Source organism: Nothoprocta perdicaria, unplaced genomic scaffold (assembly GCF_003342845.1).
Source record: "Nothoprocta perdicaria isolate Ctin4 unplaced genomic scaffold, notPer1 scaffold_147, whole genome shotgun sequence".
Lineage (NCBI taxonomy): Eukaryota > Metazoa > Chordata > Aves > Tinamiformes > Tinamidae > Nothoprocta > Nothoprocta perdicaria.
Genome location: NW_020454616.1, coordinates 1198968 through 1217782, shown reverse-complemented (window position 1 = coordinate 1217782; position 18815 = coordinate 1198968). Strand labels below are relative to the sequence as shown.

At 39.4% G+C, this 18815-nt stretch overlaps 1 protein-coding gene across 4 annotated transcripts in view; it reads left to right on the top strand.

The window, feature by feature from the left end:
• Positions 1-18815, top strand: part of ZCCHC2 (zinc finger CCHC-type containing 2) — a 36257-nt gene that overhangs the window by 2684 nt on the left and 14758 nt on the right. For all 4 annotated transcript variants that reach the window (XM_026034554.1, XM_026034552.1, XM_026034551.1 and 1 more), the window contains exons 2-6: positions 7357-7468; positions 10598-10674; positions 13056-13127; positions 14978-15090; positions 16789-16883. In XM_026034554.1, coding sequence (XP_025890339.1) covers positions 7357-7468; positions 10598-10674; positions 13056-13127; positions 14978-15090; positions 16789-16883 — 469 coding nt within the window. The remainder of the gene's footprint in view (positions 1-7356; positions 7469-10597; positions 10675-13055; positions 13128-14977; positions 15091-16788; positions 16884-18815) is intronic.

Below are 18815 nucleotides of genomic sequence, written 5' to 3'. Positions count from 1 at the left end.
GGAGGCGGGGCGGGGCGGGGCGGGGCTCCCCCCGCGGCCTGGCCCTGCAGCGCCGCTCTCAGTGGCTTCCGCGCTAATGGGAACGCGGCCTTCCGCGGGGATACCGCCTAGCCAGGGCAGCTGCAGCCGGCAGACAGGCTTGAAGGAGTGCTGAGTGCCGTGAGCACAGCTAGTGCTGCTCCGTAATTGTATCAAGTGTGGTTCTTTAGGAAATACTTCCGAAATACTTACCTTTATTTATCAGGCAGAAACGATTGATACTATTTGCAACCTTTTAAAGGAAGAGGTAATTTATACTACTTAAAAAAAGGCTAGTTTATAATAACACTACTTTAAAAAGGACCCATTGGTGCATTGGGCTGGGCTGAACCTGAATTCCAAATCTAGAGTTGATGTATTAGAATAAATTAGCAGTATTCACATCCATAGCCATAAAACATGAACTTAGTAATGTGCAAAAATGTGTGTTTGCATTTAAGCAACAGAACACATAGCTTAACTTTTGTGCTCATTATATTTGTTTAAGTGCAACATCAAAGCTTTTCCTCTTTGCTGTCCGTCTCACTCCATTTTACCTGTATTAAAGACCTAGGATTAGGATATTGGGATCCTGCAGGCGATCTGGACATGTGCTGCCATAATTCAGCTTGCATTAGTCACTGGGGCACTTTCTCAAGCATACTGGACAGTAATAGAACTAGGACTCTATTGAAACAAGCCCTCTCCTGCAGATAATGGTTTGCTGAATAGTATTATAATTAGCTGGCTGCTGGATTCTTTTCAGAGAAAGTCTCTACTTATAAACAAAGGAAAAGTTTCTATTTACAGAGAATTTTGCATAATAGAAATCTATTTATAGGATATTTTTTCTGCAGATTAAGATTTTTTTTTTTGTGATTGATCTTCAGTGACTTGCAGCAGAGTTAAGGTACTAGAATTTAATTTTAGAAACAAAGAGGTGTGTTTGGGAGAAGAAAAATACAGATAATCCCATTTTGAAACCACTGCGGGCTTGTGTGTATTCTTTTAAATATCATAGAGACAAATATAAAGGAAAGCTTTATAGTATTCCAGGTATCTTTGGGAGCCTGGCTTAACATTCTTCTATTTGTCTCCTGTTTATTTTGTTGCTGATGAATGTGGTGAAAAGGGAGTATACCTTATGGAAAATAGTGATGTTATATATGCCGTTTTACATACGGAAAGAATCAGAACAGTTTGTATCTTGGTGATCCAAACACCCTTGTCCTGACCAGGAATTTCTCCAGCTGCAACTGGAGTTCAGGATTTCCAGAAACCTTATTAGGAGCCTTCTGGAAAGGAATTCGAAACTAGATAGATACAGTGCCTAAAAGGAAACAGCTCTGTGTCTAAATGTATGTGCTAATGCTCCAGGAAATTTCAGAGTAAAAACTTTCACTTCTTTTCAGTTCTTTTAGATGTTCAGCTCTAATTGCGAGGTACTTTGACAAGTGAAGACAAAGTTTGCAGTCTTGCCTGAGTCTCTTTATACAGGAGTTAATCAGCTGCTTACTCTTTTCCATTTCAGTTATTCCTCCTTGCCTTAGACAAGGAGAGACTATCCCAAGCATGGCCGTGGCTTCATAATGCTTGGGATTGACTTACTGTTTTCAAGGTATGCCTGAGTCCAGAGAATTGGAGAAGAGGCTGGAGGCAACAGCTGTAAGGTGTTTTTATCTGTAAGACCCCCTAAAGTCTGTAGGATTCCCTCTGCTTAAATCCCTGTCACTTTCTTTGTTTACCATATCAGTGTTTAGCTAAAGCTATCACAGAAAGCACAGTTAGTTTTCCATTAACTGTAATTGATCATGAAATATCTACAATTCCTCCAGCATTTGATGGATGTCCATGATGTAAGTCTTAAGGATTTATACTGTTAGAAACTAAAGCTTGTAGAGGGCAGACTAAGAGATGTGCCTTAACTGCTTCCTTCATGAGCTTTTTGCCTAAACTTGTCTCTTTTGTGAGAAGAAAATAAAAGGTATAAGAAGGACTCTTCTAGCTGTGAAAGGGAACTTGATGTCTCAGGAAGAGTCTTAAAAGTTGGGTAAGAAAAATGATGGAGAGATTTTTCTGTTGTTCAGAATTGGCATACATTGGAGAATACTTTTCAAGCATGCTACTTAAACCATTTGAGTTCAAGGATTGGATGAAATGCCATGCTTTCCTCTGGCAGTAGTTAGCAGTGGGAACAAAAGTACTGGCTTCCCTCTGCTACTAGCACTGATCGTACTTGAGTGAACCACTCCTACAGGGTAAATCTTTAAATCTCTCCTTCACTCAAGGCTATCAAGACAGTACTTTGTGCACATAAATCTGAACTAAAACAGCCACGTAACTTTATTTTTATGCACTGAATAGACAATGAGAACAAGCCTGAAGTTGGACAAAGTTGCTGGATTAGCAACCACCTGGGAATGCGCTAACACAAGACAGATTGTTGCACCACTGGCTTTAGCTTCAAATTTGCAACTTCTGTCACGGGCTAGGTAGGTTGGACTGAGACTACTGTTTAAGTCCAGTTAAAAAAATACATGCAGATGAAATTTAAAAGCCCTTGCTGTGTCCCTTGCAAACATGAGGGCTTGTTGTGTTCCTCCCGTATTGTAAATCACTGTTGTAGCTGATGTGTCAGGTTCTTCGAGCGGCTTTGTCATAGGCCTTGATAGTTTAAATTAGTAGTGCTGCTTTAAAGGTTGGCACACCCTTTGTCTCCAACAGTTGTTGCATCAACAGTTGTCAACGTTAACCTAATTTTGAAGCTCTGGCAGGTCCACTTTCACCCAGTATTTTTACATTCCATTTAAGTGTAGGATAGTATGACTGTTCTATCCCAACCTCCAAGGAACAGCAGGACTTACAAAATGACAGTCTGGCTCATGTTTTATGTGCCTGTGTGGAGCAGGGCCTCCTTGTTGCTGTCATCATCACGGAAGGGTTAAGCAGCACAGAAGTGCATGTGCCATTTCAGGTGACTTCTTAGTAGCTGATGCTTGGCCTTTGTAAGCTGCTGCCTAGCTGTGAGGCAGTACGGAGTGTAGGCAGTAGGTTGTAAGGATTGGTTTTTAGCAAATCATATTTGCTACATAGGTCTTGATCCTAAATCTGGCATCAGATCACAGGGAATCATTTAATGGTTGAGGGTGGAAGAGACCTCTAGAGATCATCTAGCGCAATCCTCCTGCACCAGCAGGGACACCTAGAGCACGTGGCACAGGGTGGCATCCAGCCAAGGTTTGAAGATCTCCAGAGAAGGAGACTCCACAACCTCCCTGGGCAGCCTGTGCCCTCTGTCACCCTCACAGGAAAGTAGTTCTTCCTCACATGGAGATGGAACTGCCTGTGTTTCAGCTTTTACCCGCTACCCTTTGTCCTGTCACTGGCCACTACTGAGAAGAGTTTGGCCTCACCCTCTTTACATTCTCCCCTCAGGCACATGTTGATAAGATCCCCTCCCAGTCTTCTATTAATGATTTTTCTGTCATCGTTCACATTTCTCTTAAGGCGTAGGTTCTGGAGTTGATTGTGTGTCTTGAGTTATATCTTGGTACTTCATGGATGCCTTCGTCCTTTGGTAGCTTATGTTCTTGTTAGCTAATTCTAATGTCTACATTAGAATATATATATATTCTATAGGAATAATGTGTCAATGCTAGTTTACATGTACAGAGCATGCAATCCGAAGTAGTGCTCTCTCTTACTGAAGTCTAATGAGAAATAAGCTTTCACGTTTTGGTATGTAGAGCTAGTCAAGCTATCCAACTGTTGTAAGCAGATTGCCCTGAACAGTGTTCAGGAGAGCTGATGTGTGACTGTTTTTTCATAAAAACACAGGACAAACATCAGAATATTTGTGCACCTCAGTTACTTGCTCGTGGTCATTAACTGGTTATCCAGTAGCAAATTTCAGCACGTATTGCCAAAATAATACCAGCATGGCATGTCTTGTTCAGCCATCTATGCTAACAGAAGGCAGAGTCTGAACATTTGCTGTATGTAGATTAGCTGAGATTTGCTCAGTAGTTGCACAGAACAGTATCCTTGCTGAGCAGTATGGCACTCTGTTCGGGTCATTTGGTGCCCAGTTCTCGTGGATATAAAGACACCTCAGGTGGTAGGTGTTTTCTTGCATATAGTACTTGCTTTTAGCCCCGTGGGGAATGAGGTCTCAGCTGCAAAACTGTCGTAGGTCAGAAGAACAGGCAATTTTTAAAGTGCACTTTCACCTTGTTTCACGTTCAAGGAGAAATGTAGTTAATCCTCTAGCCAGTCCCAGAGATTTGCGTGATTACCAAATTAATTATCTGGCAACTCATTTGGGACCATTTTTCTTCGCTATGTTTTAATCGTTATCAGCTGAACAATCTACTGCAGGAAATCTTACACATGAAAGTCTTAGAGCAGCAAAGGAACTTATGCAGGAATTAACCTTACATATGTTGTGCAAATCCCATTTATTTATTGACAACTAAGTACAATTAGCACTATATTGCACGGGCATCGACAGAAACCCCTTAGCGCTATACAACAGTTTTAAAAGGCTTGTGTTTTATGCTGTGTCCGGCACTGAAGAAGCTGGTGACATTCCCTTGTGTTACTCATAATAGTAGTTGGCCCTCTAGACTGGGTAGAGTTCCTTTGCTGACCATGTTTCCACTCACCTCTGTATTACAGCTGTTCACTCTACGTGTTTATTTTAGTCAATCACGAGTGCTTGGGGTAGGACTATCACACTAACTAACCTCAAATGTGAAATATCTTAATGCAGCTTCAGCAGTGGAACTGTAGGTCACACAGAAGCAAACTTTGTAGGCAGTAAGCTGTGAAATAAAGTTACGACTGCTCTAGATACTCTCCTGTCTGCCTGCCACCTGCATTCCAGTGTGTTATCAATGTCATCCACAAAATATACATGCATATATTTTTGGTTTAATGTGCTAGGTAAAAACAATAAATGTTTTTTTAACATATCGTTTTAACAGATATGATATTTTTACAGATATCATATGTAAAATTAGCATAAGCTCCAAGTTGTCAGGATTTGTGTAAATGCGTATATGAACTATGTAATTTTTTTGCAGCTGGAGCTTTCAAATGCAGATGTGGTTCAGCCCATACACAGTGTGCTATCATAGATCGAGCAGTATCCATTCTACTTGTATACTTGCATAGCAGAAATCTTTAGTTCTTCTCTGCCGTGAGCTGAGAGGAATAAAAAAAACTCTTTGAAATAAATTTTATTTCAAAATTTCTCCTTTTAAAAACTTCTAGAGTTGTTAAAATGCCATTTCATTAGCATGCAACTTTTTTTTTTCTTTCCTCATTGCAGGTTTGATGTTATGATCAGAATTTATTAGAAATTTGATGTGTGATGTGATGCTTTGGTCTAGAGGAATTTGCTGAGGCTCTCTACTGAATGACTAGAGGTTGGCACAGGTTTTATCCTGCGGAAGCAAAACATGCTCTGTATTTAAAGTCAGATTGATCTGAAACCTGAAGTTACTGACACTCAGTGTAAAACACAAAGTATATACTTAATTAGATGAAATAGCTAAAATGTTTGTCATTTTGTACTCAGACAATGTGTAGTACTGTGCAGAGGCACGTAGATGTGTCTCTTAATCAACTTAGTGCTGCTGCTGAGGTGGTGATGAAACTTGGATTAACAGCAAGCACAGGCCATGCTTGCTGCCTTTATGCTCATCGAGGTCCTAAATGAGTTGTGTGTACTATACTCTAATGGATTGTCATGTTTCTACTCAAAATAGATGCTTTAAAGGTGATTTAGGAAAGTCAAGCAAGCTGTAGTTGAGACATCTTTAAAAGTCGGAAGAATTAAAAAACTGCAAGGGATTTTTGAAACCTTTTGACACATACTGCCTGTTGTGTTAGGCTTGAGCCCTTGGAACCAAACAAGGTAAACAGACTTGTGTGCTGGTCTGTCGCATCAAGAAAAAGAAATCTCTCATTGATATTCTGGTGCTTATTTTCAGAATCTCATGCTTCCTATATTTAAATATGATAAGAATACTGGCTGAAGTTTTTACCTTTTCCTCTACTCATCTTTTATGAAAGTCTTCTAATGGAAGAGCTTACATATGTGACAACTGTCACATACCTGTTACAAGTAAAAAGGAGTGCCCCATTTAAAAAGGATTGATCCAGAAACTCACTAGTAGCTACTGGTGTTTCCTAGTTTTGTGTGCATGTTTCTTTTTAAGGTAAGCTGTAGTTCACTGGAAACATGCAATTGCTCTGGTCAGCTGGAAAAAACAGTTACATTTGAAGTCATTTCAGGTCATTTCAAGTCATTTCTGAGTGAGGGTTGATTTTTTTGGGAGGGGGGGAGAGAGTTTTTGGGGGGTTTTTTTTGCTTTTTTTTTTTAAGGTGATGCAATCATAGAAAAACATGTGAAATGATACATTAATATTTTATTTGTAAGAAGTAATACAGGCGCTAGAGCAATGACCTCAATTCATTTGCTTTTCTACCAGGTTATAATTCACTATTTACCTTCCTCCTTGTTTTCATACTCCGAGAGATCAGTTGTTGCTAATTTGGCTTCTGGGAATTCCTTTCTGTCCCCTCACGATGCATTGTATTAACACAGTAGTGGCTCTTGGCTTTAATTTTGAAGTCTGCATGCAAATGTGAGGAGGTTGAGCTTTGAGTCTGGTCCTTTTCTCTGTGGAAGAAATGGTGTTAGAGGCAGCTGCTCGTGTTCTTGATGGCTAGCTAGCAAGGGGAGCATGGATTTGGCTGCTAGGACCATATGTCATGATAGACTGCAAAGCAGTTTATTTATAATTTCCTGTATAGAAGAAATCGTGCGCTCAAAGCAACCCCCTAGACGGAAAAAGAGATGGACTATCCTGAATGCCGTAATGCAATCGTACTTCACATTACACTGGTCTATAGGTAATATTCCTGCACTTGGTTAATTTGAGATTGAAGAATAGAGAGGATACATGAAGAGCAGGGCTGCCCAATTGAAAATGTAGGACATGAATATAATTGGGGAGAGTATGTTAGAATTCAGTGAGTATTTCACAGGTTACAACTTGAAAGAGTTCATACCAAGAGCAAATTAGCATTGAAGTTCTAAGCTAGTTTTCAGATATCCACCTTGAGATATTCTAAAGGTCCCTTTTCTCCTCCTTTTAAAATAAGGTCAATGAACCCTTGAAACTTAATTAAAATTTAATTGATGAGCACTACTTGGCCACTGTCAAAACTTTGGTTGTTTGCCTATAACTTTTTAAAGATTTATCTGTTAAGAGCAAGCTTTGATAATCTGTATTAAAGTTTCCCTTTTTTCTTCTTCCCCAATTTAGAGTGACTTTTCCCATAGTGACTGCATGTCGAGTACCGAGGCCGGTTTGTTGGAACGAACCACAGCACCTCATGATGGATTACAGATGGCTTCCCACAGGCCTCAGCGAGAAGGTATGTTATCTGGACTTTCCTTTTTATTATTACTATTTTTTTTATTTTGAAAGTTAATCATGTTGGAGTTGTAGCAATCTTTCATCTGTCCAGATAAGAAACTGCAATGATGGCTAAGTGTAATAGCTTCTCTGCTACCTAGTTGTCTATTGTTGCAAGTTGTCACAAGTAGCTAACTGGTAATGGCTGTGTGCACTAAAGTTGATGGAAAATGCGCTTCCTCCTAAAAGAGAGATGGCATTTGAGAATTCAAGAAAGCTTAAGAGGACTGTATTAATGTTGTTTTGCTTTTTGAAAAAAAACTAAACCTGAAGATATGGTGAAGTAGTGAATGGCTTTTGCTGTTTGATTCAGTTGTGTGACTAGTCTTAAACACAAAAGAAAAATGTATTTTGGAGGTTCTACAGGATTGGAGCTTGGAGAAGTAGGAGGCTATCTGTAGAGAAATCAAGCAGTAAGTCATCTTTTGGCTCGGTTGGGGAGAATAAGGGCAAGTGGAACTGTTCTGTACAATTGTCAATAGTTTCTTCTCTTGGAAGAAATGAGCATTATTGAAAAGATATACTCTTTTGTTCTCCAACAAGATTAGCAAATCATTCTCCAGTCAAAATTAGCCTGTGCTGTTCTGCAGATAGTGAATAGCTGGCAGTTTGGAAAAACTGTTGGCTTTTCGTTTTTGTCTTAATAAACTTTCCTTTGTCTGTCTGCATAGGTTTAATTACACTTCCAAGGCAGGCAATTTTAGAGTTTTAATTCCTTGCAAAAATTACAGACAAAGATTGCGGCGGATTACAGACAACAAGCCAATTTCAAATGTCTTTACAGAATTTTAAGTGCAAAACGTTCGTATTCACCGATTAGAAACACAAAGGGAGACTATCGTTAACAAGGCCCTTGAATGATGTAAAAGAGGAACAGAAAAGTTGAGTAATTGAATGCAACAAAGTGCTTAAATATTACTCAGTATTTTTATTGCTATAATTAGAAACAACAGTGAAAGTTCTGAATGAATTTTTTGATATTTGCTATATAAATGCATGACAGAAAGGGAACCCTTGCTACAGAAAGCTCATCACTGGCTTAGAAATCTCTCTGATAAAACACATTTGTTATTCTCAGTTCTGATATATCTGGTTAGAAATAGCTCTGATTATAAGACACCTTTTGTTCTCAATTCTGATAAATCTGTGGTTTTTTTTTTTAATTCTTAACTGACAGTTTGGATGGAAACAGTGTTACTCATGTATGTGTGACTTAATCACACTGAATGTATGTGTTTGTCAAAATAGATTTAGAGGTGTAAGACTCCTTCCTGGCAGGCATATGAAAACATTTCTTTTTGGCCTGGCTGTTTAGAATGTTTAAAATTTGAATTAGGGAAAGAGTTTTAAAACAGCCTATTGAAGCTGGAAATAAGCTTGTGCAGCAACAACACTACAGTTTCCTGCTGTATTACTTTACTAAGCTCAAGTATTTAAATGCAAACAAAACAAAAAAGCTAAAGAGAAAACACTATTCTCAGTTGCAGTCATGGGAACCAAATTTTTATTAGCTTAAGAATATAAGCTGATTGGTATCCATTTTAACATTGTTAAGATACTTCAGTGAGCCAAAATTAGTGCCATGCCTCGCTCCTTTTTCTAACAGGGCATTTGTCTACACCAGACCTGTAGAAATTGAGGTCACTAAACATCTGATTTTTCAGGGTATACAAGTGTATCCTTTTACCTATTACCCTTGGCTCATCTCAGACTTCTTTGGTTATAGAATAATTAATCTTTTTAAGTCTTTTAACAATTGCTAAATGCAAACTGACTGCTTGGTTCTTTAACTCCCAGGTTAAGAGCTGCATACACCACTCCAGCTCCATATTTGTCACCCTTCCTACTAAAGGAATTGAGAGCTATAGTACTATGGTTGGACTTACATGTTTGCTTATTATTCCTTTAAGAAGGTAGTTAGTGCTTGTCTCTCATTGTTAGGACTGGTATGTTTACACACCTGGGGATTCTGTTTTTATACTTTAAACATTTTAAATGAATTATATGACTTAAGCTAGATAAAATGGAAATTAGCTAATCTGCAAGAATAAGTTTTTTAACAAGCAAACACAGAACACTGTACTTCTCCATATACCCCACGCAAAAGTGCAGTTAAATAGCCAGAGGAAAATGTGATGTGGTAAGACACTAGAAATACAAATAATGTTTCAAAAATATTGAAAAGAAGCATTGATGGTGTTGGGTTATAAAGAATTATTTTCAGTTAAAATAGTTTGCATTTCAAAATGGGTTACTGATTGTAAAGGAATACAATTCTACTGAATTCTTAGGGAAGGAATGGAAAAAAGTAAAAATCATCATGCAACTGAGATGAGGTTTTCACTAAGAATATTACCTGAAGAGTGTTTTGTCCCCAAAGAAAATCCTCAGACCCTGTGAAAGCCTTGCAGGGCCATTTCTTACAACTCACAGCCAGAATTTGTCCGTTCCTGAATGCTCCTTCCCATAGTCTGCTGTATTTAAGTACTTTGAGTACCTACCTTCCTTTCAGTTCAGTCTAAGAACTCTCTCTACTGTGTGTTGCAGTAACTTCCCAGGTCCTCCTTTTCTGTTTACGGATATTCACTTCTGTCTCCTTCAAGCCTTCCCCAACTATTACTGTCTTCCACCTTGGTGCCTTTCAAAAATCTAGTTCTCTGTCATAGTTGCCCTCACTACTGCTTGGTGTTTCACAAGCATGGAGATGGAAGGCACTGTCACTGGCTTTTTTGAGCATTTGTTACTTCTTGGAATAGAGGCACAATTTAACTTTGTTTGATTGTCTTCTTTCTTGTAGCAATTACAAGGCCTGTTGTTGTATGTATGTGACGTTAGGCCCAAGTAGGCTCTTGGGTAACGCTCAGATTCTCATCATTTGCAATGAAGCAGTTGTAGTCAGGCCAGAGAAGTGCTTGGAGAAAGTGGCTCCCCCTGCCCCCTGCAGTTTGTTACAGTAAAATAGCAGCTGAGGAAGAGTGGGGTTGTGAGAGTCAGTAAATAGCATATGGTGATTCTCAGAGTAGATAGGTAAAGGGATGAAGTTTCAATATGCAATTCTAGTATAAACTGTAAACTGTTTTTCTTTTAGCTGTGCACATTGAGAAGATAACCCTGAAAGGAGTGCCAAGAAAAAGGGCTGACAAACACTTGGAATACACATTCAAAGTAAGCAAATAACCATCAAAATTGTAAATGTCTTCATGATTTCTGTGAATTGCAAAGGTAGATGTGATTTGTTTTTTTAATGCCTGCTCAGAAGATGTGATTTTTAATTGCAATTTTTAGTTGCATTAGTCTCTTCAGAGACTCTTGAAGTTATTGTATGCTTCTCTTGGATTCCTCCTTTTGCATGCAGAGCAGGAGTTTTCTGCTCTTGGGGGCATAAGTTGGGGAGGTAAAAAGCACCAGCTGCAGCCAGGTATTTGAAAATACTTGAGGAAGTTTTGCTTTTGTTGTTTTGAGGCAGGCATTATAAGGAATTCTAGTTACATTCCTAAAGTGGCCAAGAGTGCAGGTCATGTGCCTGTAGGTATGTACTGCTGCTCAGGGTCATATGGCTATCGGGATCTTTCAGGATTGTTTGCCACAAGGAGCACTCTTGTGATTTTTGACAAAGGCGCGATTTTTTTTTTTTTAAGAAAAATGAAACAACATACTTTAAATAAACCCCACAAATTTGAAGGCCTACCTGATACATTCTTTATACCTGATAATACCTAAAAGGCAACTCATAATTACCTCAGTGTGTTTTAAACAAATCTGAAACACTGCTTACTATTAGTTTGGAAAAGAAGCTTTTAAGTATGTTGAGGTCTGGTATTAAACATTGTAAATCTTAAATAATAGCTGCCAAAGCTGTTGGCAGCAATGCTCTGAGTCAAAATAGTAATTTTCTTAGCAAGGACTGACTAACCTTATGAGTCATTTGGCAACTAGATACAAGAGCCTGGTAATATACCTTGGACCTAGAGTTAAATCTCACCATTGTCTCCTTTATGTATGAAACATGGTAGCTGGCTGCTTGCAGTGGCTCCTGGGAGTTCTTTGGGGATGCAGGCTAAATACACTATTTTAAGATGAAGATGGGTCTGTTGATCCTGGAGCTTGATATTTTATCCTCTAAGTGGGTGTAGATTGCAGAATCCTGTATTTTGTGGTGTTAGGAGAAGCTTGAAATCAGACTTGAATTGATATTTCTACTATTTCTAAAGTATAGCAGTGCTAGCTGTTTTTTTATGATCATGCCTTAATTTGAAATTTATTTTAAATTCTTCACTTTTTTTTTTTCACCAGAGGAGAATAATGTAGAATTTAGTCTTGAAAGTCTTAAAAGTTAAATCACCTAAACCTTTGAACTTTACTATAGATTCTGTTGCCTAGTATACTTGCTATAAGCAAACTTGCTGTAGTAAACTTGCTATAAGATAAGAAGCAGTAGCGGATAAGAGAGGTTTGTCCAGAATGCCCATATGGTTTGTTAATATTTAAATAAAATCACAAAACTATTTTGAGAAGCTAGCATGTAGATGGACTTGACAGTGGTTTTAAATTTCTTTATTAAAGGGGGAATGTTAGGAGATATTTTGGGAAGCATTTGAGTAAACTTGAAACTCTTCCACATTAGTTCCTTTGGGAAAGAGTTTCCTTTTTTCCTCTGTGTGGCTTTCTCTAAGCACCGCCTTTTTAAAGTTGCAACAGCAGTTAAAATCATAGCTTCCCATCTCAGGTCACTAAGAGTAGCAGCTAATAGGCATTTCTGGGGTCTAAATTGAAGGCAGTTGGTGGTTAATGTTATCCTATCAGCTCCTTAGAGTAAATGAATGTTTATAAATTGCCATGTCCACTTACATTAGGCAGGATTTTCCCATGCATGTAATGGGAATCTTAAGCTCGGAGGTGGGCTTAAAGCCAGGCAGTGCTCCTCTAGCCAAGCTTACATCTTTGCTTTCCTGGAAATATGCACATGAAGGTGCTGTTTTACTACTAGCATGCTATGTCAGAACAATAAGCTATTGAAATGCGGATGCAAGAATATAACAAAATGTTTATTCTCGAGTAGTTCCTTAAGTAAATTGCAGCTCTGCAGAAAATATTTTATAGATAATATAAACAAAAAGAGATTTTTGAGCTATGATATTGATGTGCAGAACTATCCAGTATATACAACCTTCAGTCCTTTGCCCTGATGCCTGGATTTTGGAGATAACAATGTCTGTTTGATACAAGTAACTGTGCAGGCTCTTCCCTGTGTTTTGGAGTCACTAAGCAGTCATCAGGAACTTAACTGCATTCATCTGATTTTTACCCTGATATACTTATCCACAGATATCATTAAAATTATGATCTTAAAATGTATATTCAAAATCAGTGCATGTCTTTGAACATGTGCAACATGATTCTGGTTTTGTCCAGTATTTGTTTTGCTGCATGTGTTGCTTATTATACTGATGTGATCAGAATGATAGGATTATTAAAATCCACTAACTAGTATGATCTGAGGGGAAAAAAAGTGTAATTTTCCTTATTCTCTTCTCTTTCCATATCAGGTAACCTGGTCTGACCTTTCTGTAACATGTGTAACAAAGACACACCAGGAGCTTCAGGAATTCCTGCTCAAAGTATGTATTGCAGTATAAAAGTAGTGGTATATGCCAGACTTAGGATTTTAGAAGTAATAGAGGAGGATTGTGATTGCTGGAATGTAATTGCAGGAACAAAAGCGTGCTGTTAGAGTTTTGTACTTCAAATTTGCATTGAATGTTTGCATCATGTACATTATGGTATTGAATTGCAGAATATGCTTAGCAGCTTGACAGGTGAAGCTCAGTAGAAGATTTGTGGTGTTTGCCAGCAGCAGAAGCATCACTTGAAGGAATCTGCCCATGTTGAGATAGCTTTTGAATCTCTCTAGGGAAGGAGACTACCTCTCTGGGCAACCCGTTCCAGTGCTCAATCACCCTCTGCTCAGCCAGAAATTGCTGTGTTTCAGTGTGTGCCCATTGCTTCTGGTCCTGGGCACTGCTGGGAAGGATCTGTTTCCATCCTCTTTATACTGTCTCTTTAGGTACTTAAACACCATGTTAAGATTCCCCCTTCGTCAGGCTTCTCTTCTAGGCTGAACAGGCCTCTCAGCCTTTCCTCATATGAGAGATGCTCCAGGCACTTCATCCTAGTGACCCTTTGCAGGAGCTGCTTGTCCCTCTTGTGCTGGGCAGCCTGGAAGTGGACACAGCTCTCTGGACGTGGCCTCCCCAGGGTTCAGCAGAGGGGAAGGGTCACCCCCTTCACCTGTTGGCCGTGCTCTTCCTAGCGCAGCCTGTTGACCTTGCTGACCACAGGGGCCTCTTGCTGGCTCCTGGCTAACGTGCTATGTGCTGAGAGTCCCAGCTCCTTCTCAGCAGAGCTGCTCTCCAGCAGGTCACTCGCAGCCTGTCCTGGTGCAAGGGGCTGTTCCTCCCCAGGGGCAAGGTCCTGCTCCTGCCTGTGTTGAAGCTCATGAGGTTCCCGTTCATCCCTCTCTCCAGCCTGTCCAGGTCGCTGTGAACGGCAGCGCAGCCCTCGGGTGCATGAGCTGCTCCTCTCCGTCTTGTATCGTCTGCAGACCTGGCAAGGGGACTCTGTCCCTTCACCCAGGCCACTGAAGGACAAGTCACCCAGTCCTGAGCCCTTGTGTTTGGGCTGTGTTGCTTGTTGTCAGACCTCACTGAGACTTTGTGCCCCTAATCACAACCCTCTGAGCTCTGCCATTTAGCCAGTTTTCAGTCCTCCTGAGCTGGCCCATGGGGATGTTATGGGTGTCAAACCTTACTGAAATCCAGATAGACCACAGGCCCTGGCTGTCAGCATGGTGTTCCTGCCCTAGGAATGCCTGCTGACTGCTCCTGATCACCTTCATGTCTTCAGAAGATAGACTGATATTAAAAAGTCACAATAAATTTTCACCAGAAGTTCAGTGTAAACAGTAGCTAGACTCAGTGTTGCCTACTTGAAGTCTTCTATATTTTTGAACTTGAAATAGTCTCCTTTCTACTCCTGTTTCTGTGAAATAACTTAGTTTAATTATGTGATGTGGTGAGTGATGAGTCGCAGTGTACACGGTCAGTTTTTTTCTTAGTAAGTTTTGCGTTAGTTTCAGGCTTGCTTTATTTTTGTGAAAATTCTACAGAAATACGTTAAAAAAGTGTGAATAACTGAAAAAGAATATGATGTTGGTCAGTTTTTGCTTTTAATTATTTTAAGTGGTTTTTTAAAGCTTCATACGTCTGAATTTGATTCAAGGATTTACTGCAAGATGTTAATTTAGCAAAACTGATTTATGATTATTTGTTGTGCCTTAATGTGTAAATTGTCTTATTCTAACTGGAATGGTATCAAAAAACACTCTGTGGAAAGATAAAAAGATTGATGAACAAAGATATTCTGAATATGAAAAATGAGCAGTTGACCTTTTTTTAACCTGTTTTCTCAGCTTCCAAAAGAACTGTCTTCTGAAGCATTTGACAAGACTATTTTAAGAGCACTAAACCAGGGTTTTCAGAAGAGGGAAGAAAGAAGGCATGCTGATCTCGAGCCCATAGTCAGGTAAATATTGTAGCAAACTACTTGAAACATATCACCTGAATAGTGATCAAACTAGTTGACTTTAGGGACAGTGGAAATTCTGCCATGTGGACACACTTCATGAGGGAAACTGGAAGGCAATGTTGAAATAGATATTTAAAACACTTACTAAAATGGAGAATCTGATATTGAAATTGAGGGGTGTGAACTCATTAAAAGATATCATACAGTCATGAAAATGTTTGTCCTGTGTCAGCATTATATGAAAATGACTTGAGCAAAGGTCCCACATGCATTGCACAAGGGAGTTATATTTTATAACTAAGTATCTCCAACAGTTTCTGTTCTTATTTTAAGGCAGGATAGAATGAGTGACACAACATAATTTGGAAAAGATTGAACATTCATGAAAAAACATGTATATAGAATTAAATGCACTTCAGAGTTGCAAGCAAATAGCAGGGAAATTGTAACCTGTTACCTAGTGGTTAGGACATGTGCTGGGTTGTAGGACAAGTAGGTCAAACCCTCTTAAGTCAGAGCAATAGGAAAGATCTGGGTGTGCCTTGTTTGTTTATTGTGAGCATCTTCTGTTAGGTTCTTTCTCTTTTGTCAGGGTTGCTTAACCTTGTTCTAAAACATTTGAATTACTGATCAGCTTAAGGAGAGTGTCTCTTGAGGTAGGGCACATATTAAAGTAACCAAAAACTGCTTTTCACACTGAGTGCTGGAGGCATTTGGACTGAACCTTCTCAGGTTTGGGGATTTTGTTCCTGCCTCCCAATTTGCTTTTATTTTGACCAGTAATGCTGGTTCCTTATTGGCGTGATTGTTGAGCAAAACAACAGGTCTGTGCAAATAGTTTGACTGATAAACATTCAGTTCTTAAACTGTTTAAATACAGATTGATTGAGTTCATTTCTGTAACAAAAGATGACTGTAAAGCCTCACTGCAGAATAATTGCAAACCAAAGTGGTTCATTGGGAGTCTTCTACACCTCTCCAGTCATGTTATAATACTAAACTATAACTTATGCTTTACAAACTCTATTGTGACTATCCTGGAATGCTATGTGAATACATAGCAAACCTTTTGATAATAACCTTACTGTATTTTTTTTTCCTCAGAATGTCAATTCAGGGTAGATTTGTATTTATTTTAGGGTCTTAACTACAGGCCTCACTACCAAAATTGCGCCTCCACACCCCCAAATATAGGAGGGCTGTTCTTACTGACAAGCAAAACCTGAAAACTTGGTAGGGACTTTAAGATCATTCATTTCTGGCCTGTTTTCTTACTTGAGGCTGATACGAATTGTCACTGACCTTTTGAATAGATTCAGACCAGAAAAAAAATGGAGAATCCTGCCCTTTGTTCTTAAAACTCCAAAGGTCCAATGATTTTTTGTAGTCCATACTCCTCTTTGTTAACATGTCTTATATGCTTAAAATATTCAAACTGGGATTGTCCAAAATTTTAATTAAAAACAAAACTTTTATCATGTTAATCTCTTGTATTGACTGTGTAGTACAACACTGCACTAGCTCTGAACAACTCGGCATTTGCCACTGTGTGTACCGAATGTGGAGATTCAAATGTTCAAACTCTATTGGAAGTATATATTTTATTCCTAAATGGTGCTGTTCTTGTTAATGGTAATATTTTTGTCATTCACACAGAATATTACTTAACGTGTAACAAACTACGTTTAATTTCAGGCAGCTATTTTCAAATACATCACAAGCTTTTCTGCGGAATCAGAGAGTGTACAACTTCTTCCAATCAATTTCATCAGAATCTTTGCATACTCACAGTAAGAATTGTCTTAATATTATTTATATAACAAAGATATTCTCTAAAAGCTGTTCTTTCTGCCGTGTCTTATTATGTTTACTTGTGTTACTTTTATCTTTATTCACATTACCTTGTTTTCTACTGGTCCCATGTGAACTCTAGAAGGGGCAGTGAGTAATTGCTTCAGCAGTAGATAGCCATGCTTTTCGCGGTGGGAGCATCGCCTTGGGCTGTTCTTTCTTCTTCTCTCTGCTATCATGCTGTTAAAATAGGTAATAATGAGTTGAGTGTGTGCAGATCTCTAAATGGCTCAGGTTTCCCTGACCTGACTACCATTTCACCAGGTGGGCTGGTGGTATTGAGAAGGTGAATCTGAAGCCATATATTCTTGAGTATTTAAAAATCATCAGTTAAAAGGGCAAAACATTAAAAGAAATGTAGGTTTTCCTTCATGCTTTTTGTATTCAACCTACTGCTGCTGTTCTGAATCCTGTGAAAATGATTGATGTTGCTGTTGTAAACTTTGGAACAAAAACCTTGAGATGATCCCAAAAAATCACGTCCCTTTTTCATTTGGCTTCCTTTATGGATAAATGTTTGCCTTGGTACTTAAATTAACATTGGTTTGGGTACACAGTACAGAAATGGGAACCGTGCCTGCAGAGCGCACCGAGTCTTGTTCAGAGTTTTGTTCCTGTAGTGTGTTTCCTTGGTGTGCCTGTTGCTTGTGTATTATAAATTGCTTGTGCAGCCTAGGCATGGCTTTCTTGTAAGGATGTGTTGGATTGCAACCTCTACTTCCGATGAAATTTTTCTTCTTTCACTGCTTGTTATATGACAATAGCTAAGAGACCAGCTGGGACTGTTGTCTTCAAAGTAGTTAAGTCAGAGGTTTTGGCTTTGTGTTTTGGCTAAGTCAGGGGTTTCAAACAGACTGCTTATAAGCGTGTGGCAGAAAACAGAGACATTAATTTGATATATTTGTGATAAATATGCTTGTTTGCTTTCTGTGATTAGGTGAAGGTCTTGTGACTAGTGGAGAAGCTGTAGAAGTCATCTTGGGATTTTTGGTAACATTTAGGACCTTCTTGTATGACAGTTCAATGAGCAAGATAACCCAGCGAGGGCCAGAATGAGTGTGAAACTGGTAGGAATTTACTACTGTGCAAACTTTTGGCTAGCCTGTTACAGTGGAAGGCTGCATGATGAGGGAAAAGGTTCCAAAGTCCAGGAAGGCTCACACTAATGAACATGGCAGTCACAAAGGGTAGGTGTATTTTAATCCGTATACTATGTCTAATCAGGAAGAAGTTGCAAATGCGTTGATATACATGATTATAATAGCAAACAACTTTGACAAGTTGGAGAAATGGTCTGAAAAAAGAACCAGTGTGGGATTCTGTGGCAATAGACTCAACTGCACTCGTGCAAAGCAGAGCATCTGCAGGCTGGGGAGCATAGAAGAGAAGGTTTAATACAGAGCAATTCCTCAAGGAAAAACATAATAGTGGGATCGTGAATGGGAGGTAATTTGTGGAATGTATGATGTCCTTCTTCTGTGTTGGTGAAACTGTGGTTGCAGGTTTTTTTGGCAGTTTCGGATACACCCAAGTAAGGATTTGCCAGATCTCAAATGTCTGCAAAAGAAGAAAGGATGAGGAGCTTAGTGGTTTAAGCAGAGAGCGGAGAAAACTGCTAGAAGATAACTCAAGTCTGCAAACATCTCAGAGCCAGAATGGGAATGTTGTGCCTGGACGGCAGGGAGAGCATTGGGCCTCGCTTGCTGTGCGGAAGATTTGGGTGTCGGAGCAGTAATGGAGAGCGAGCCCCTCGGCCATGGGAGCTGAGGGAGATGAGGAGCATGTGGGGCCGGCCCTCATGGAGAGGGCACAGACCCCCCAGCGCCCCGGCGAGAAGTGCGGAGCGGGACCGGGGCAGCACGAGCGGGCAC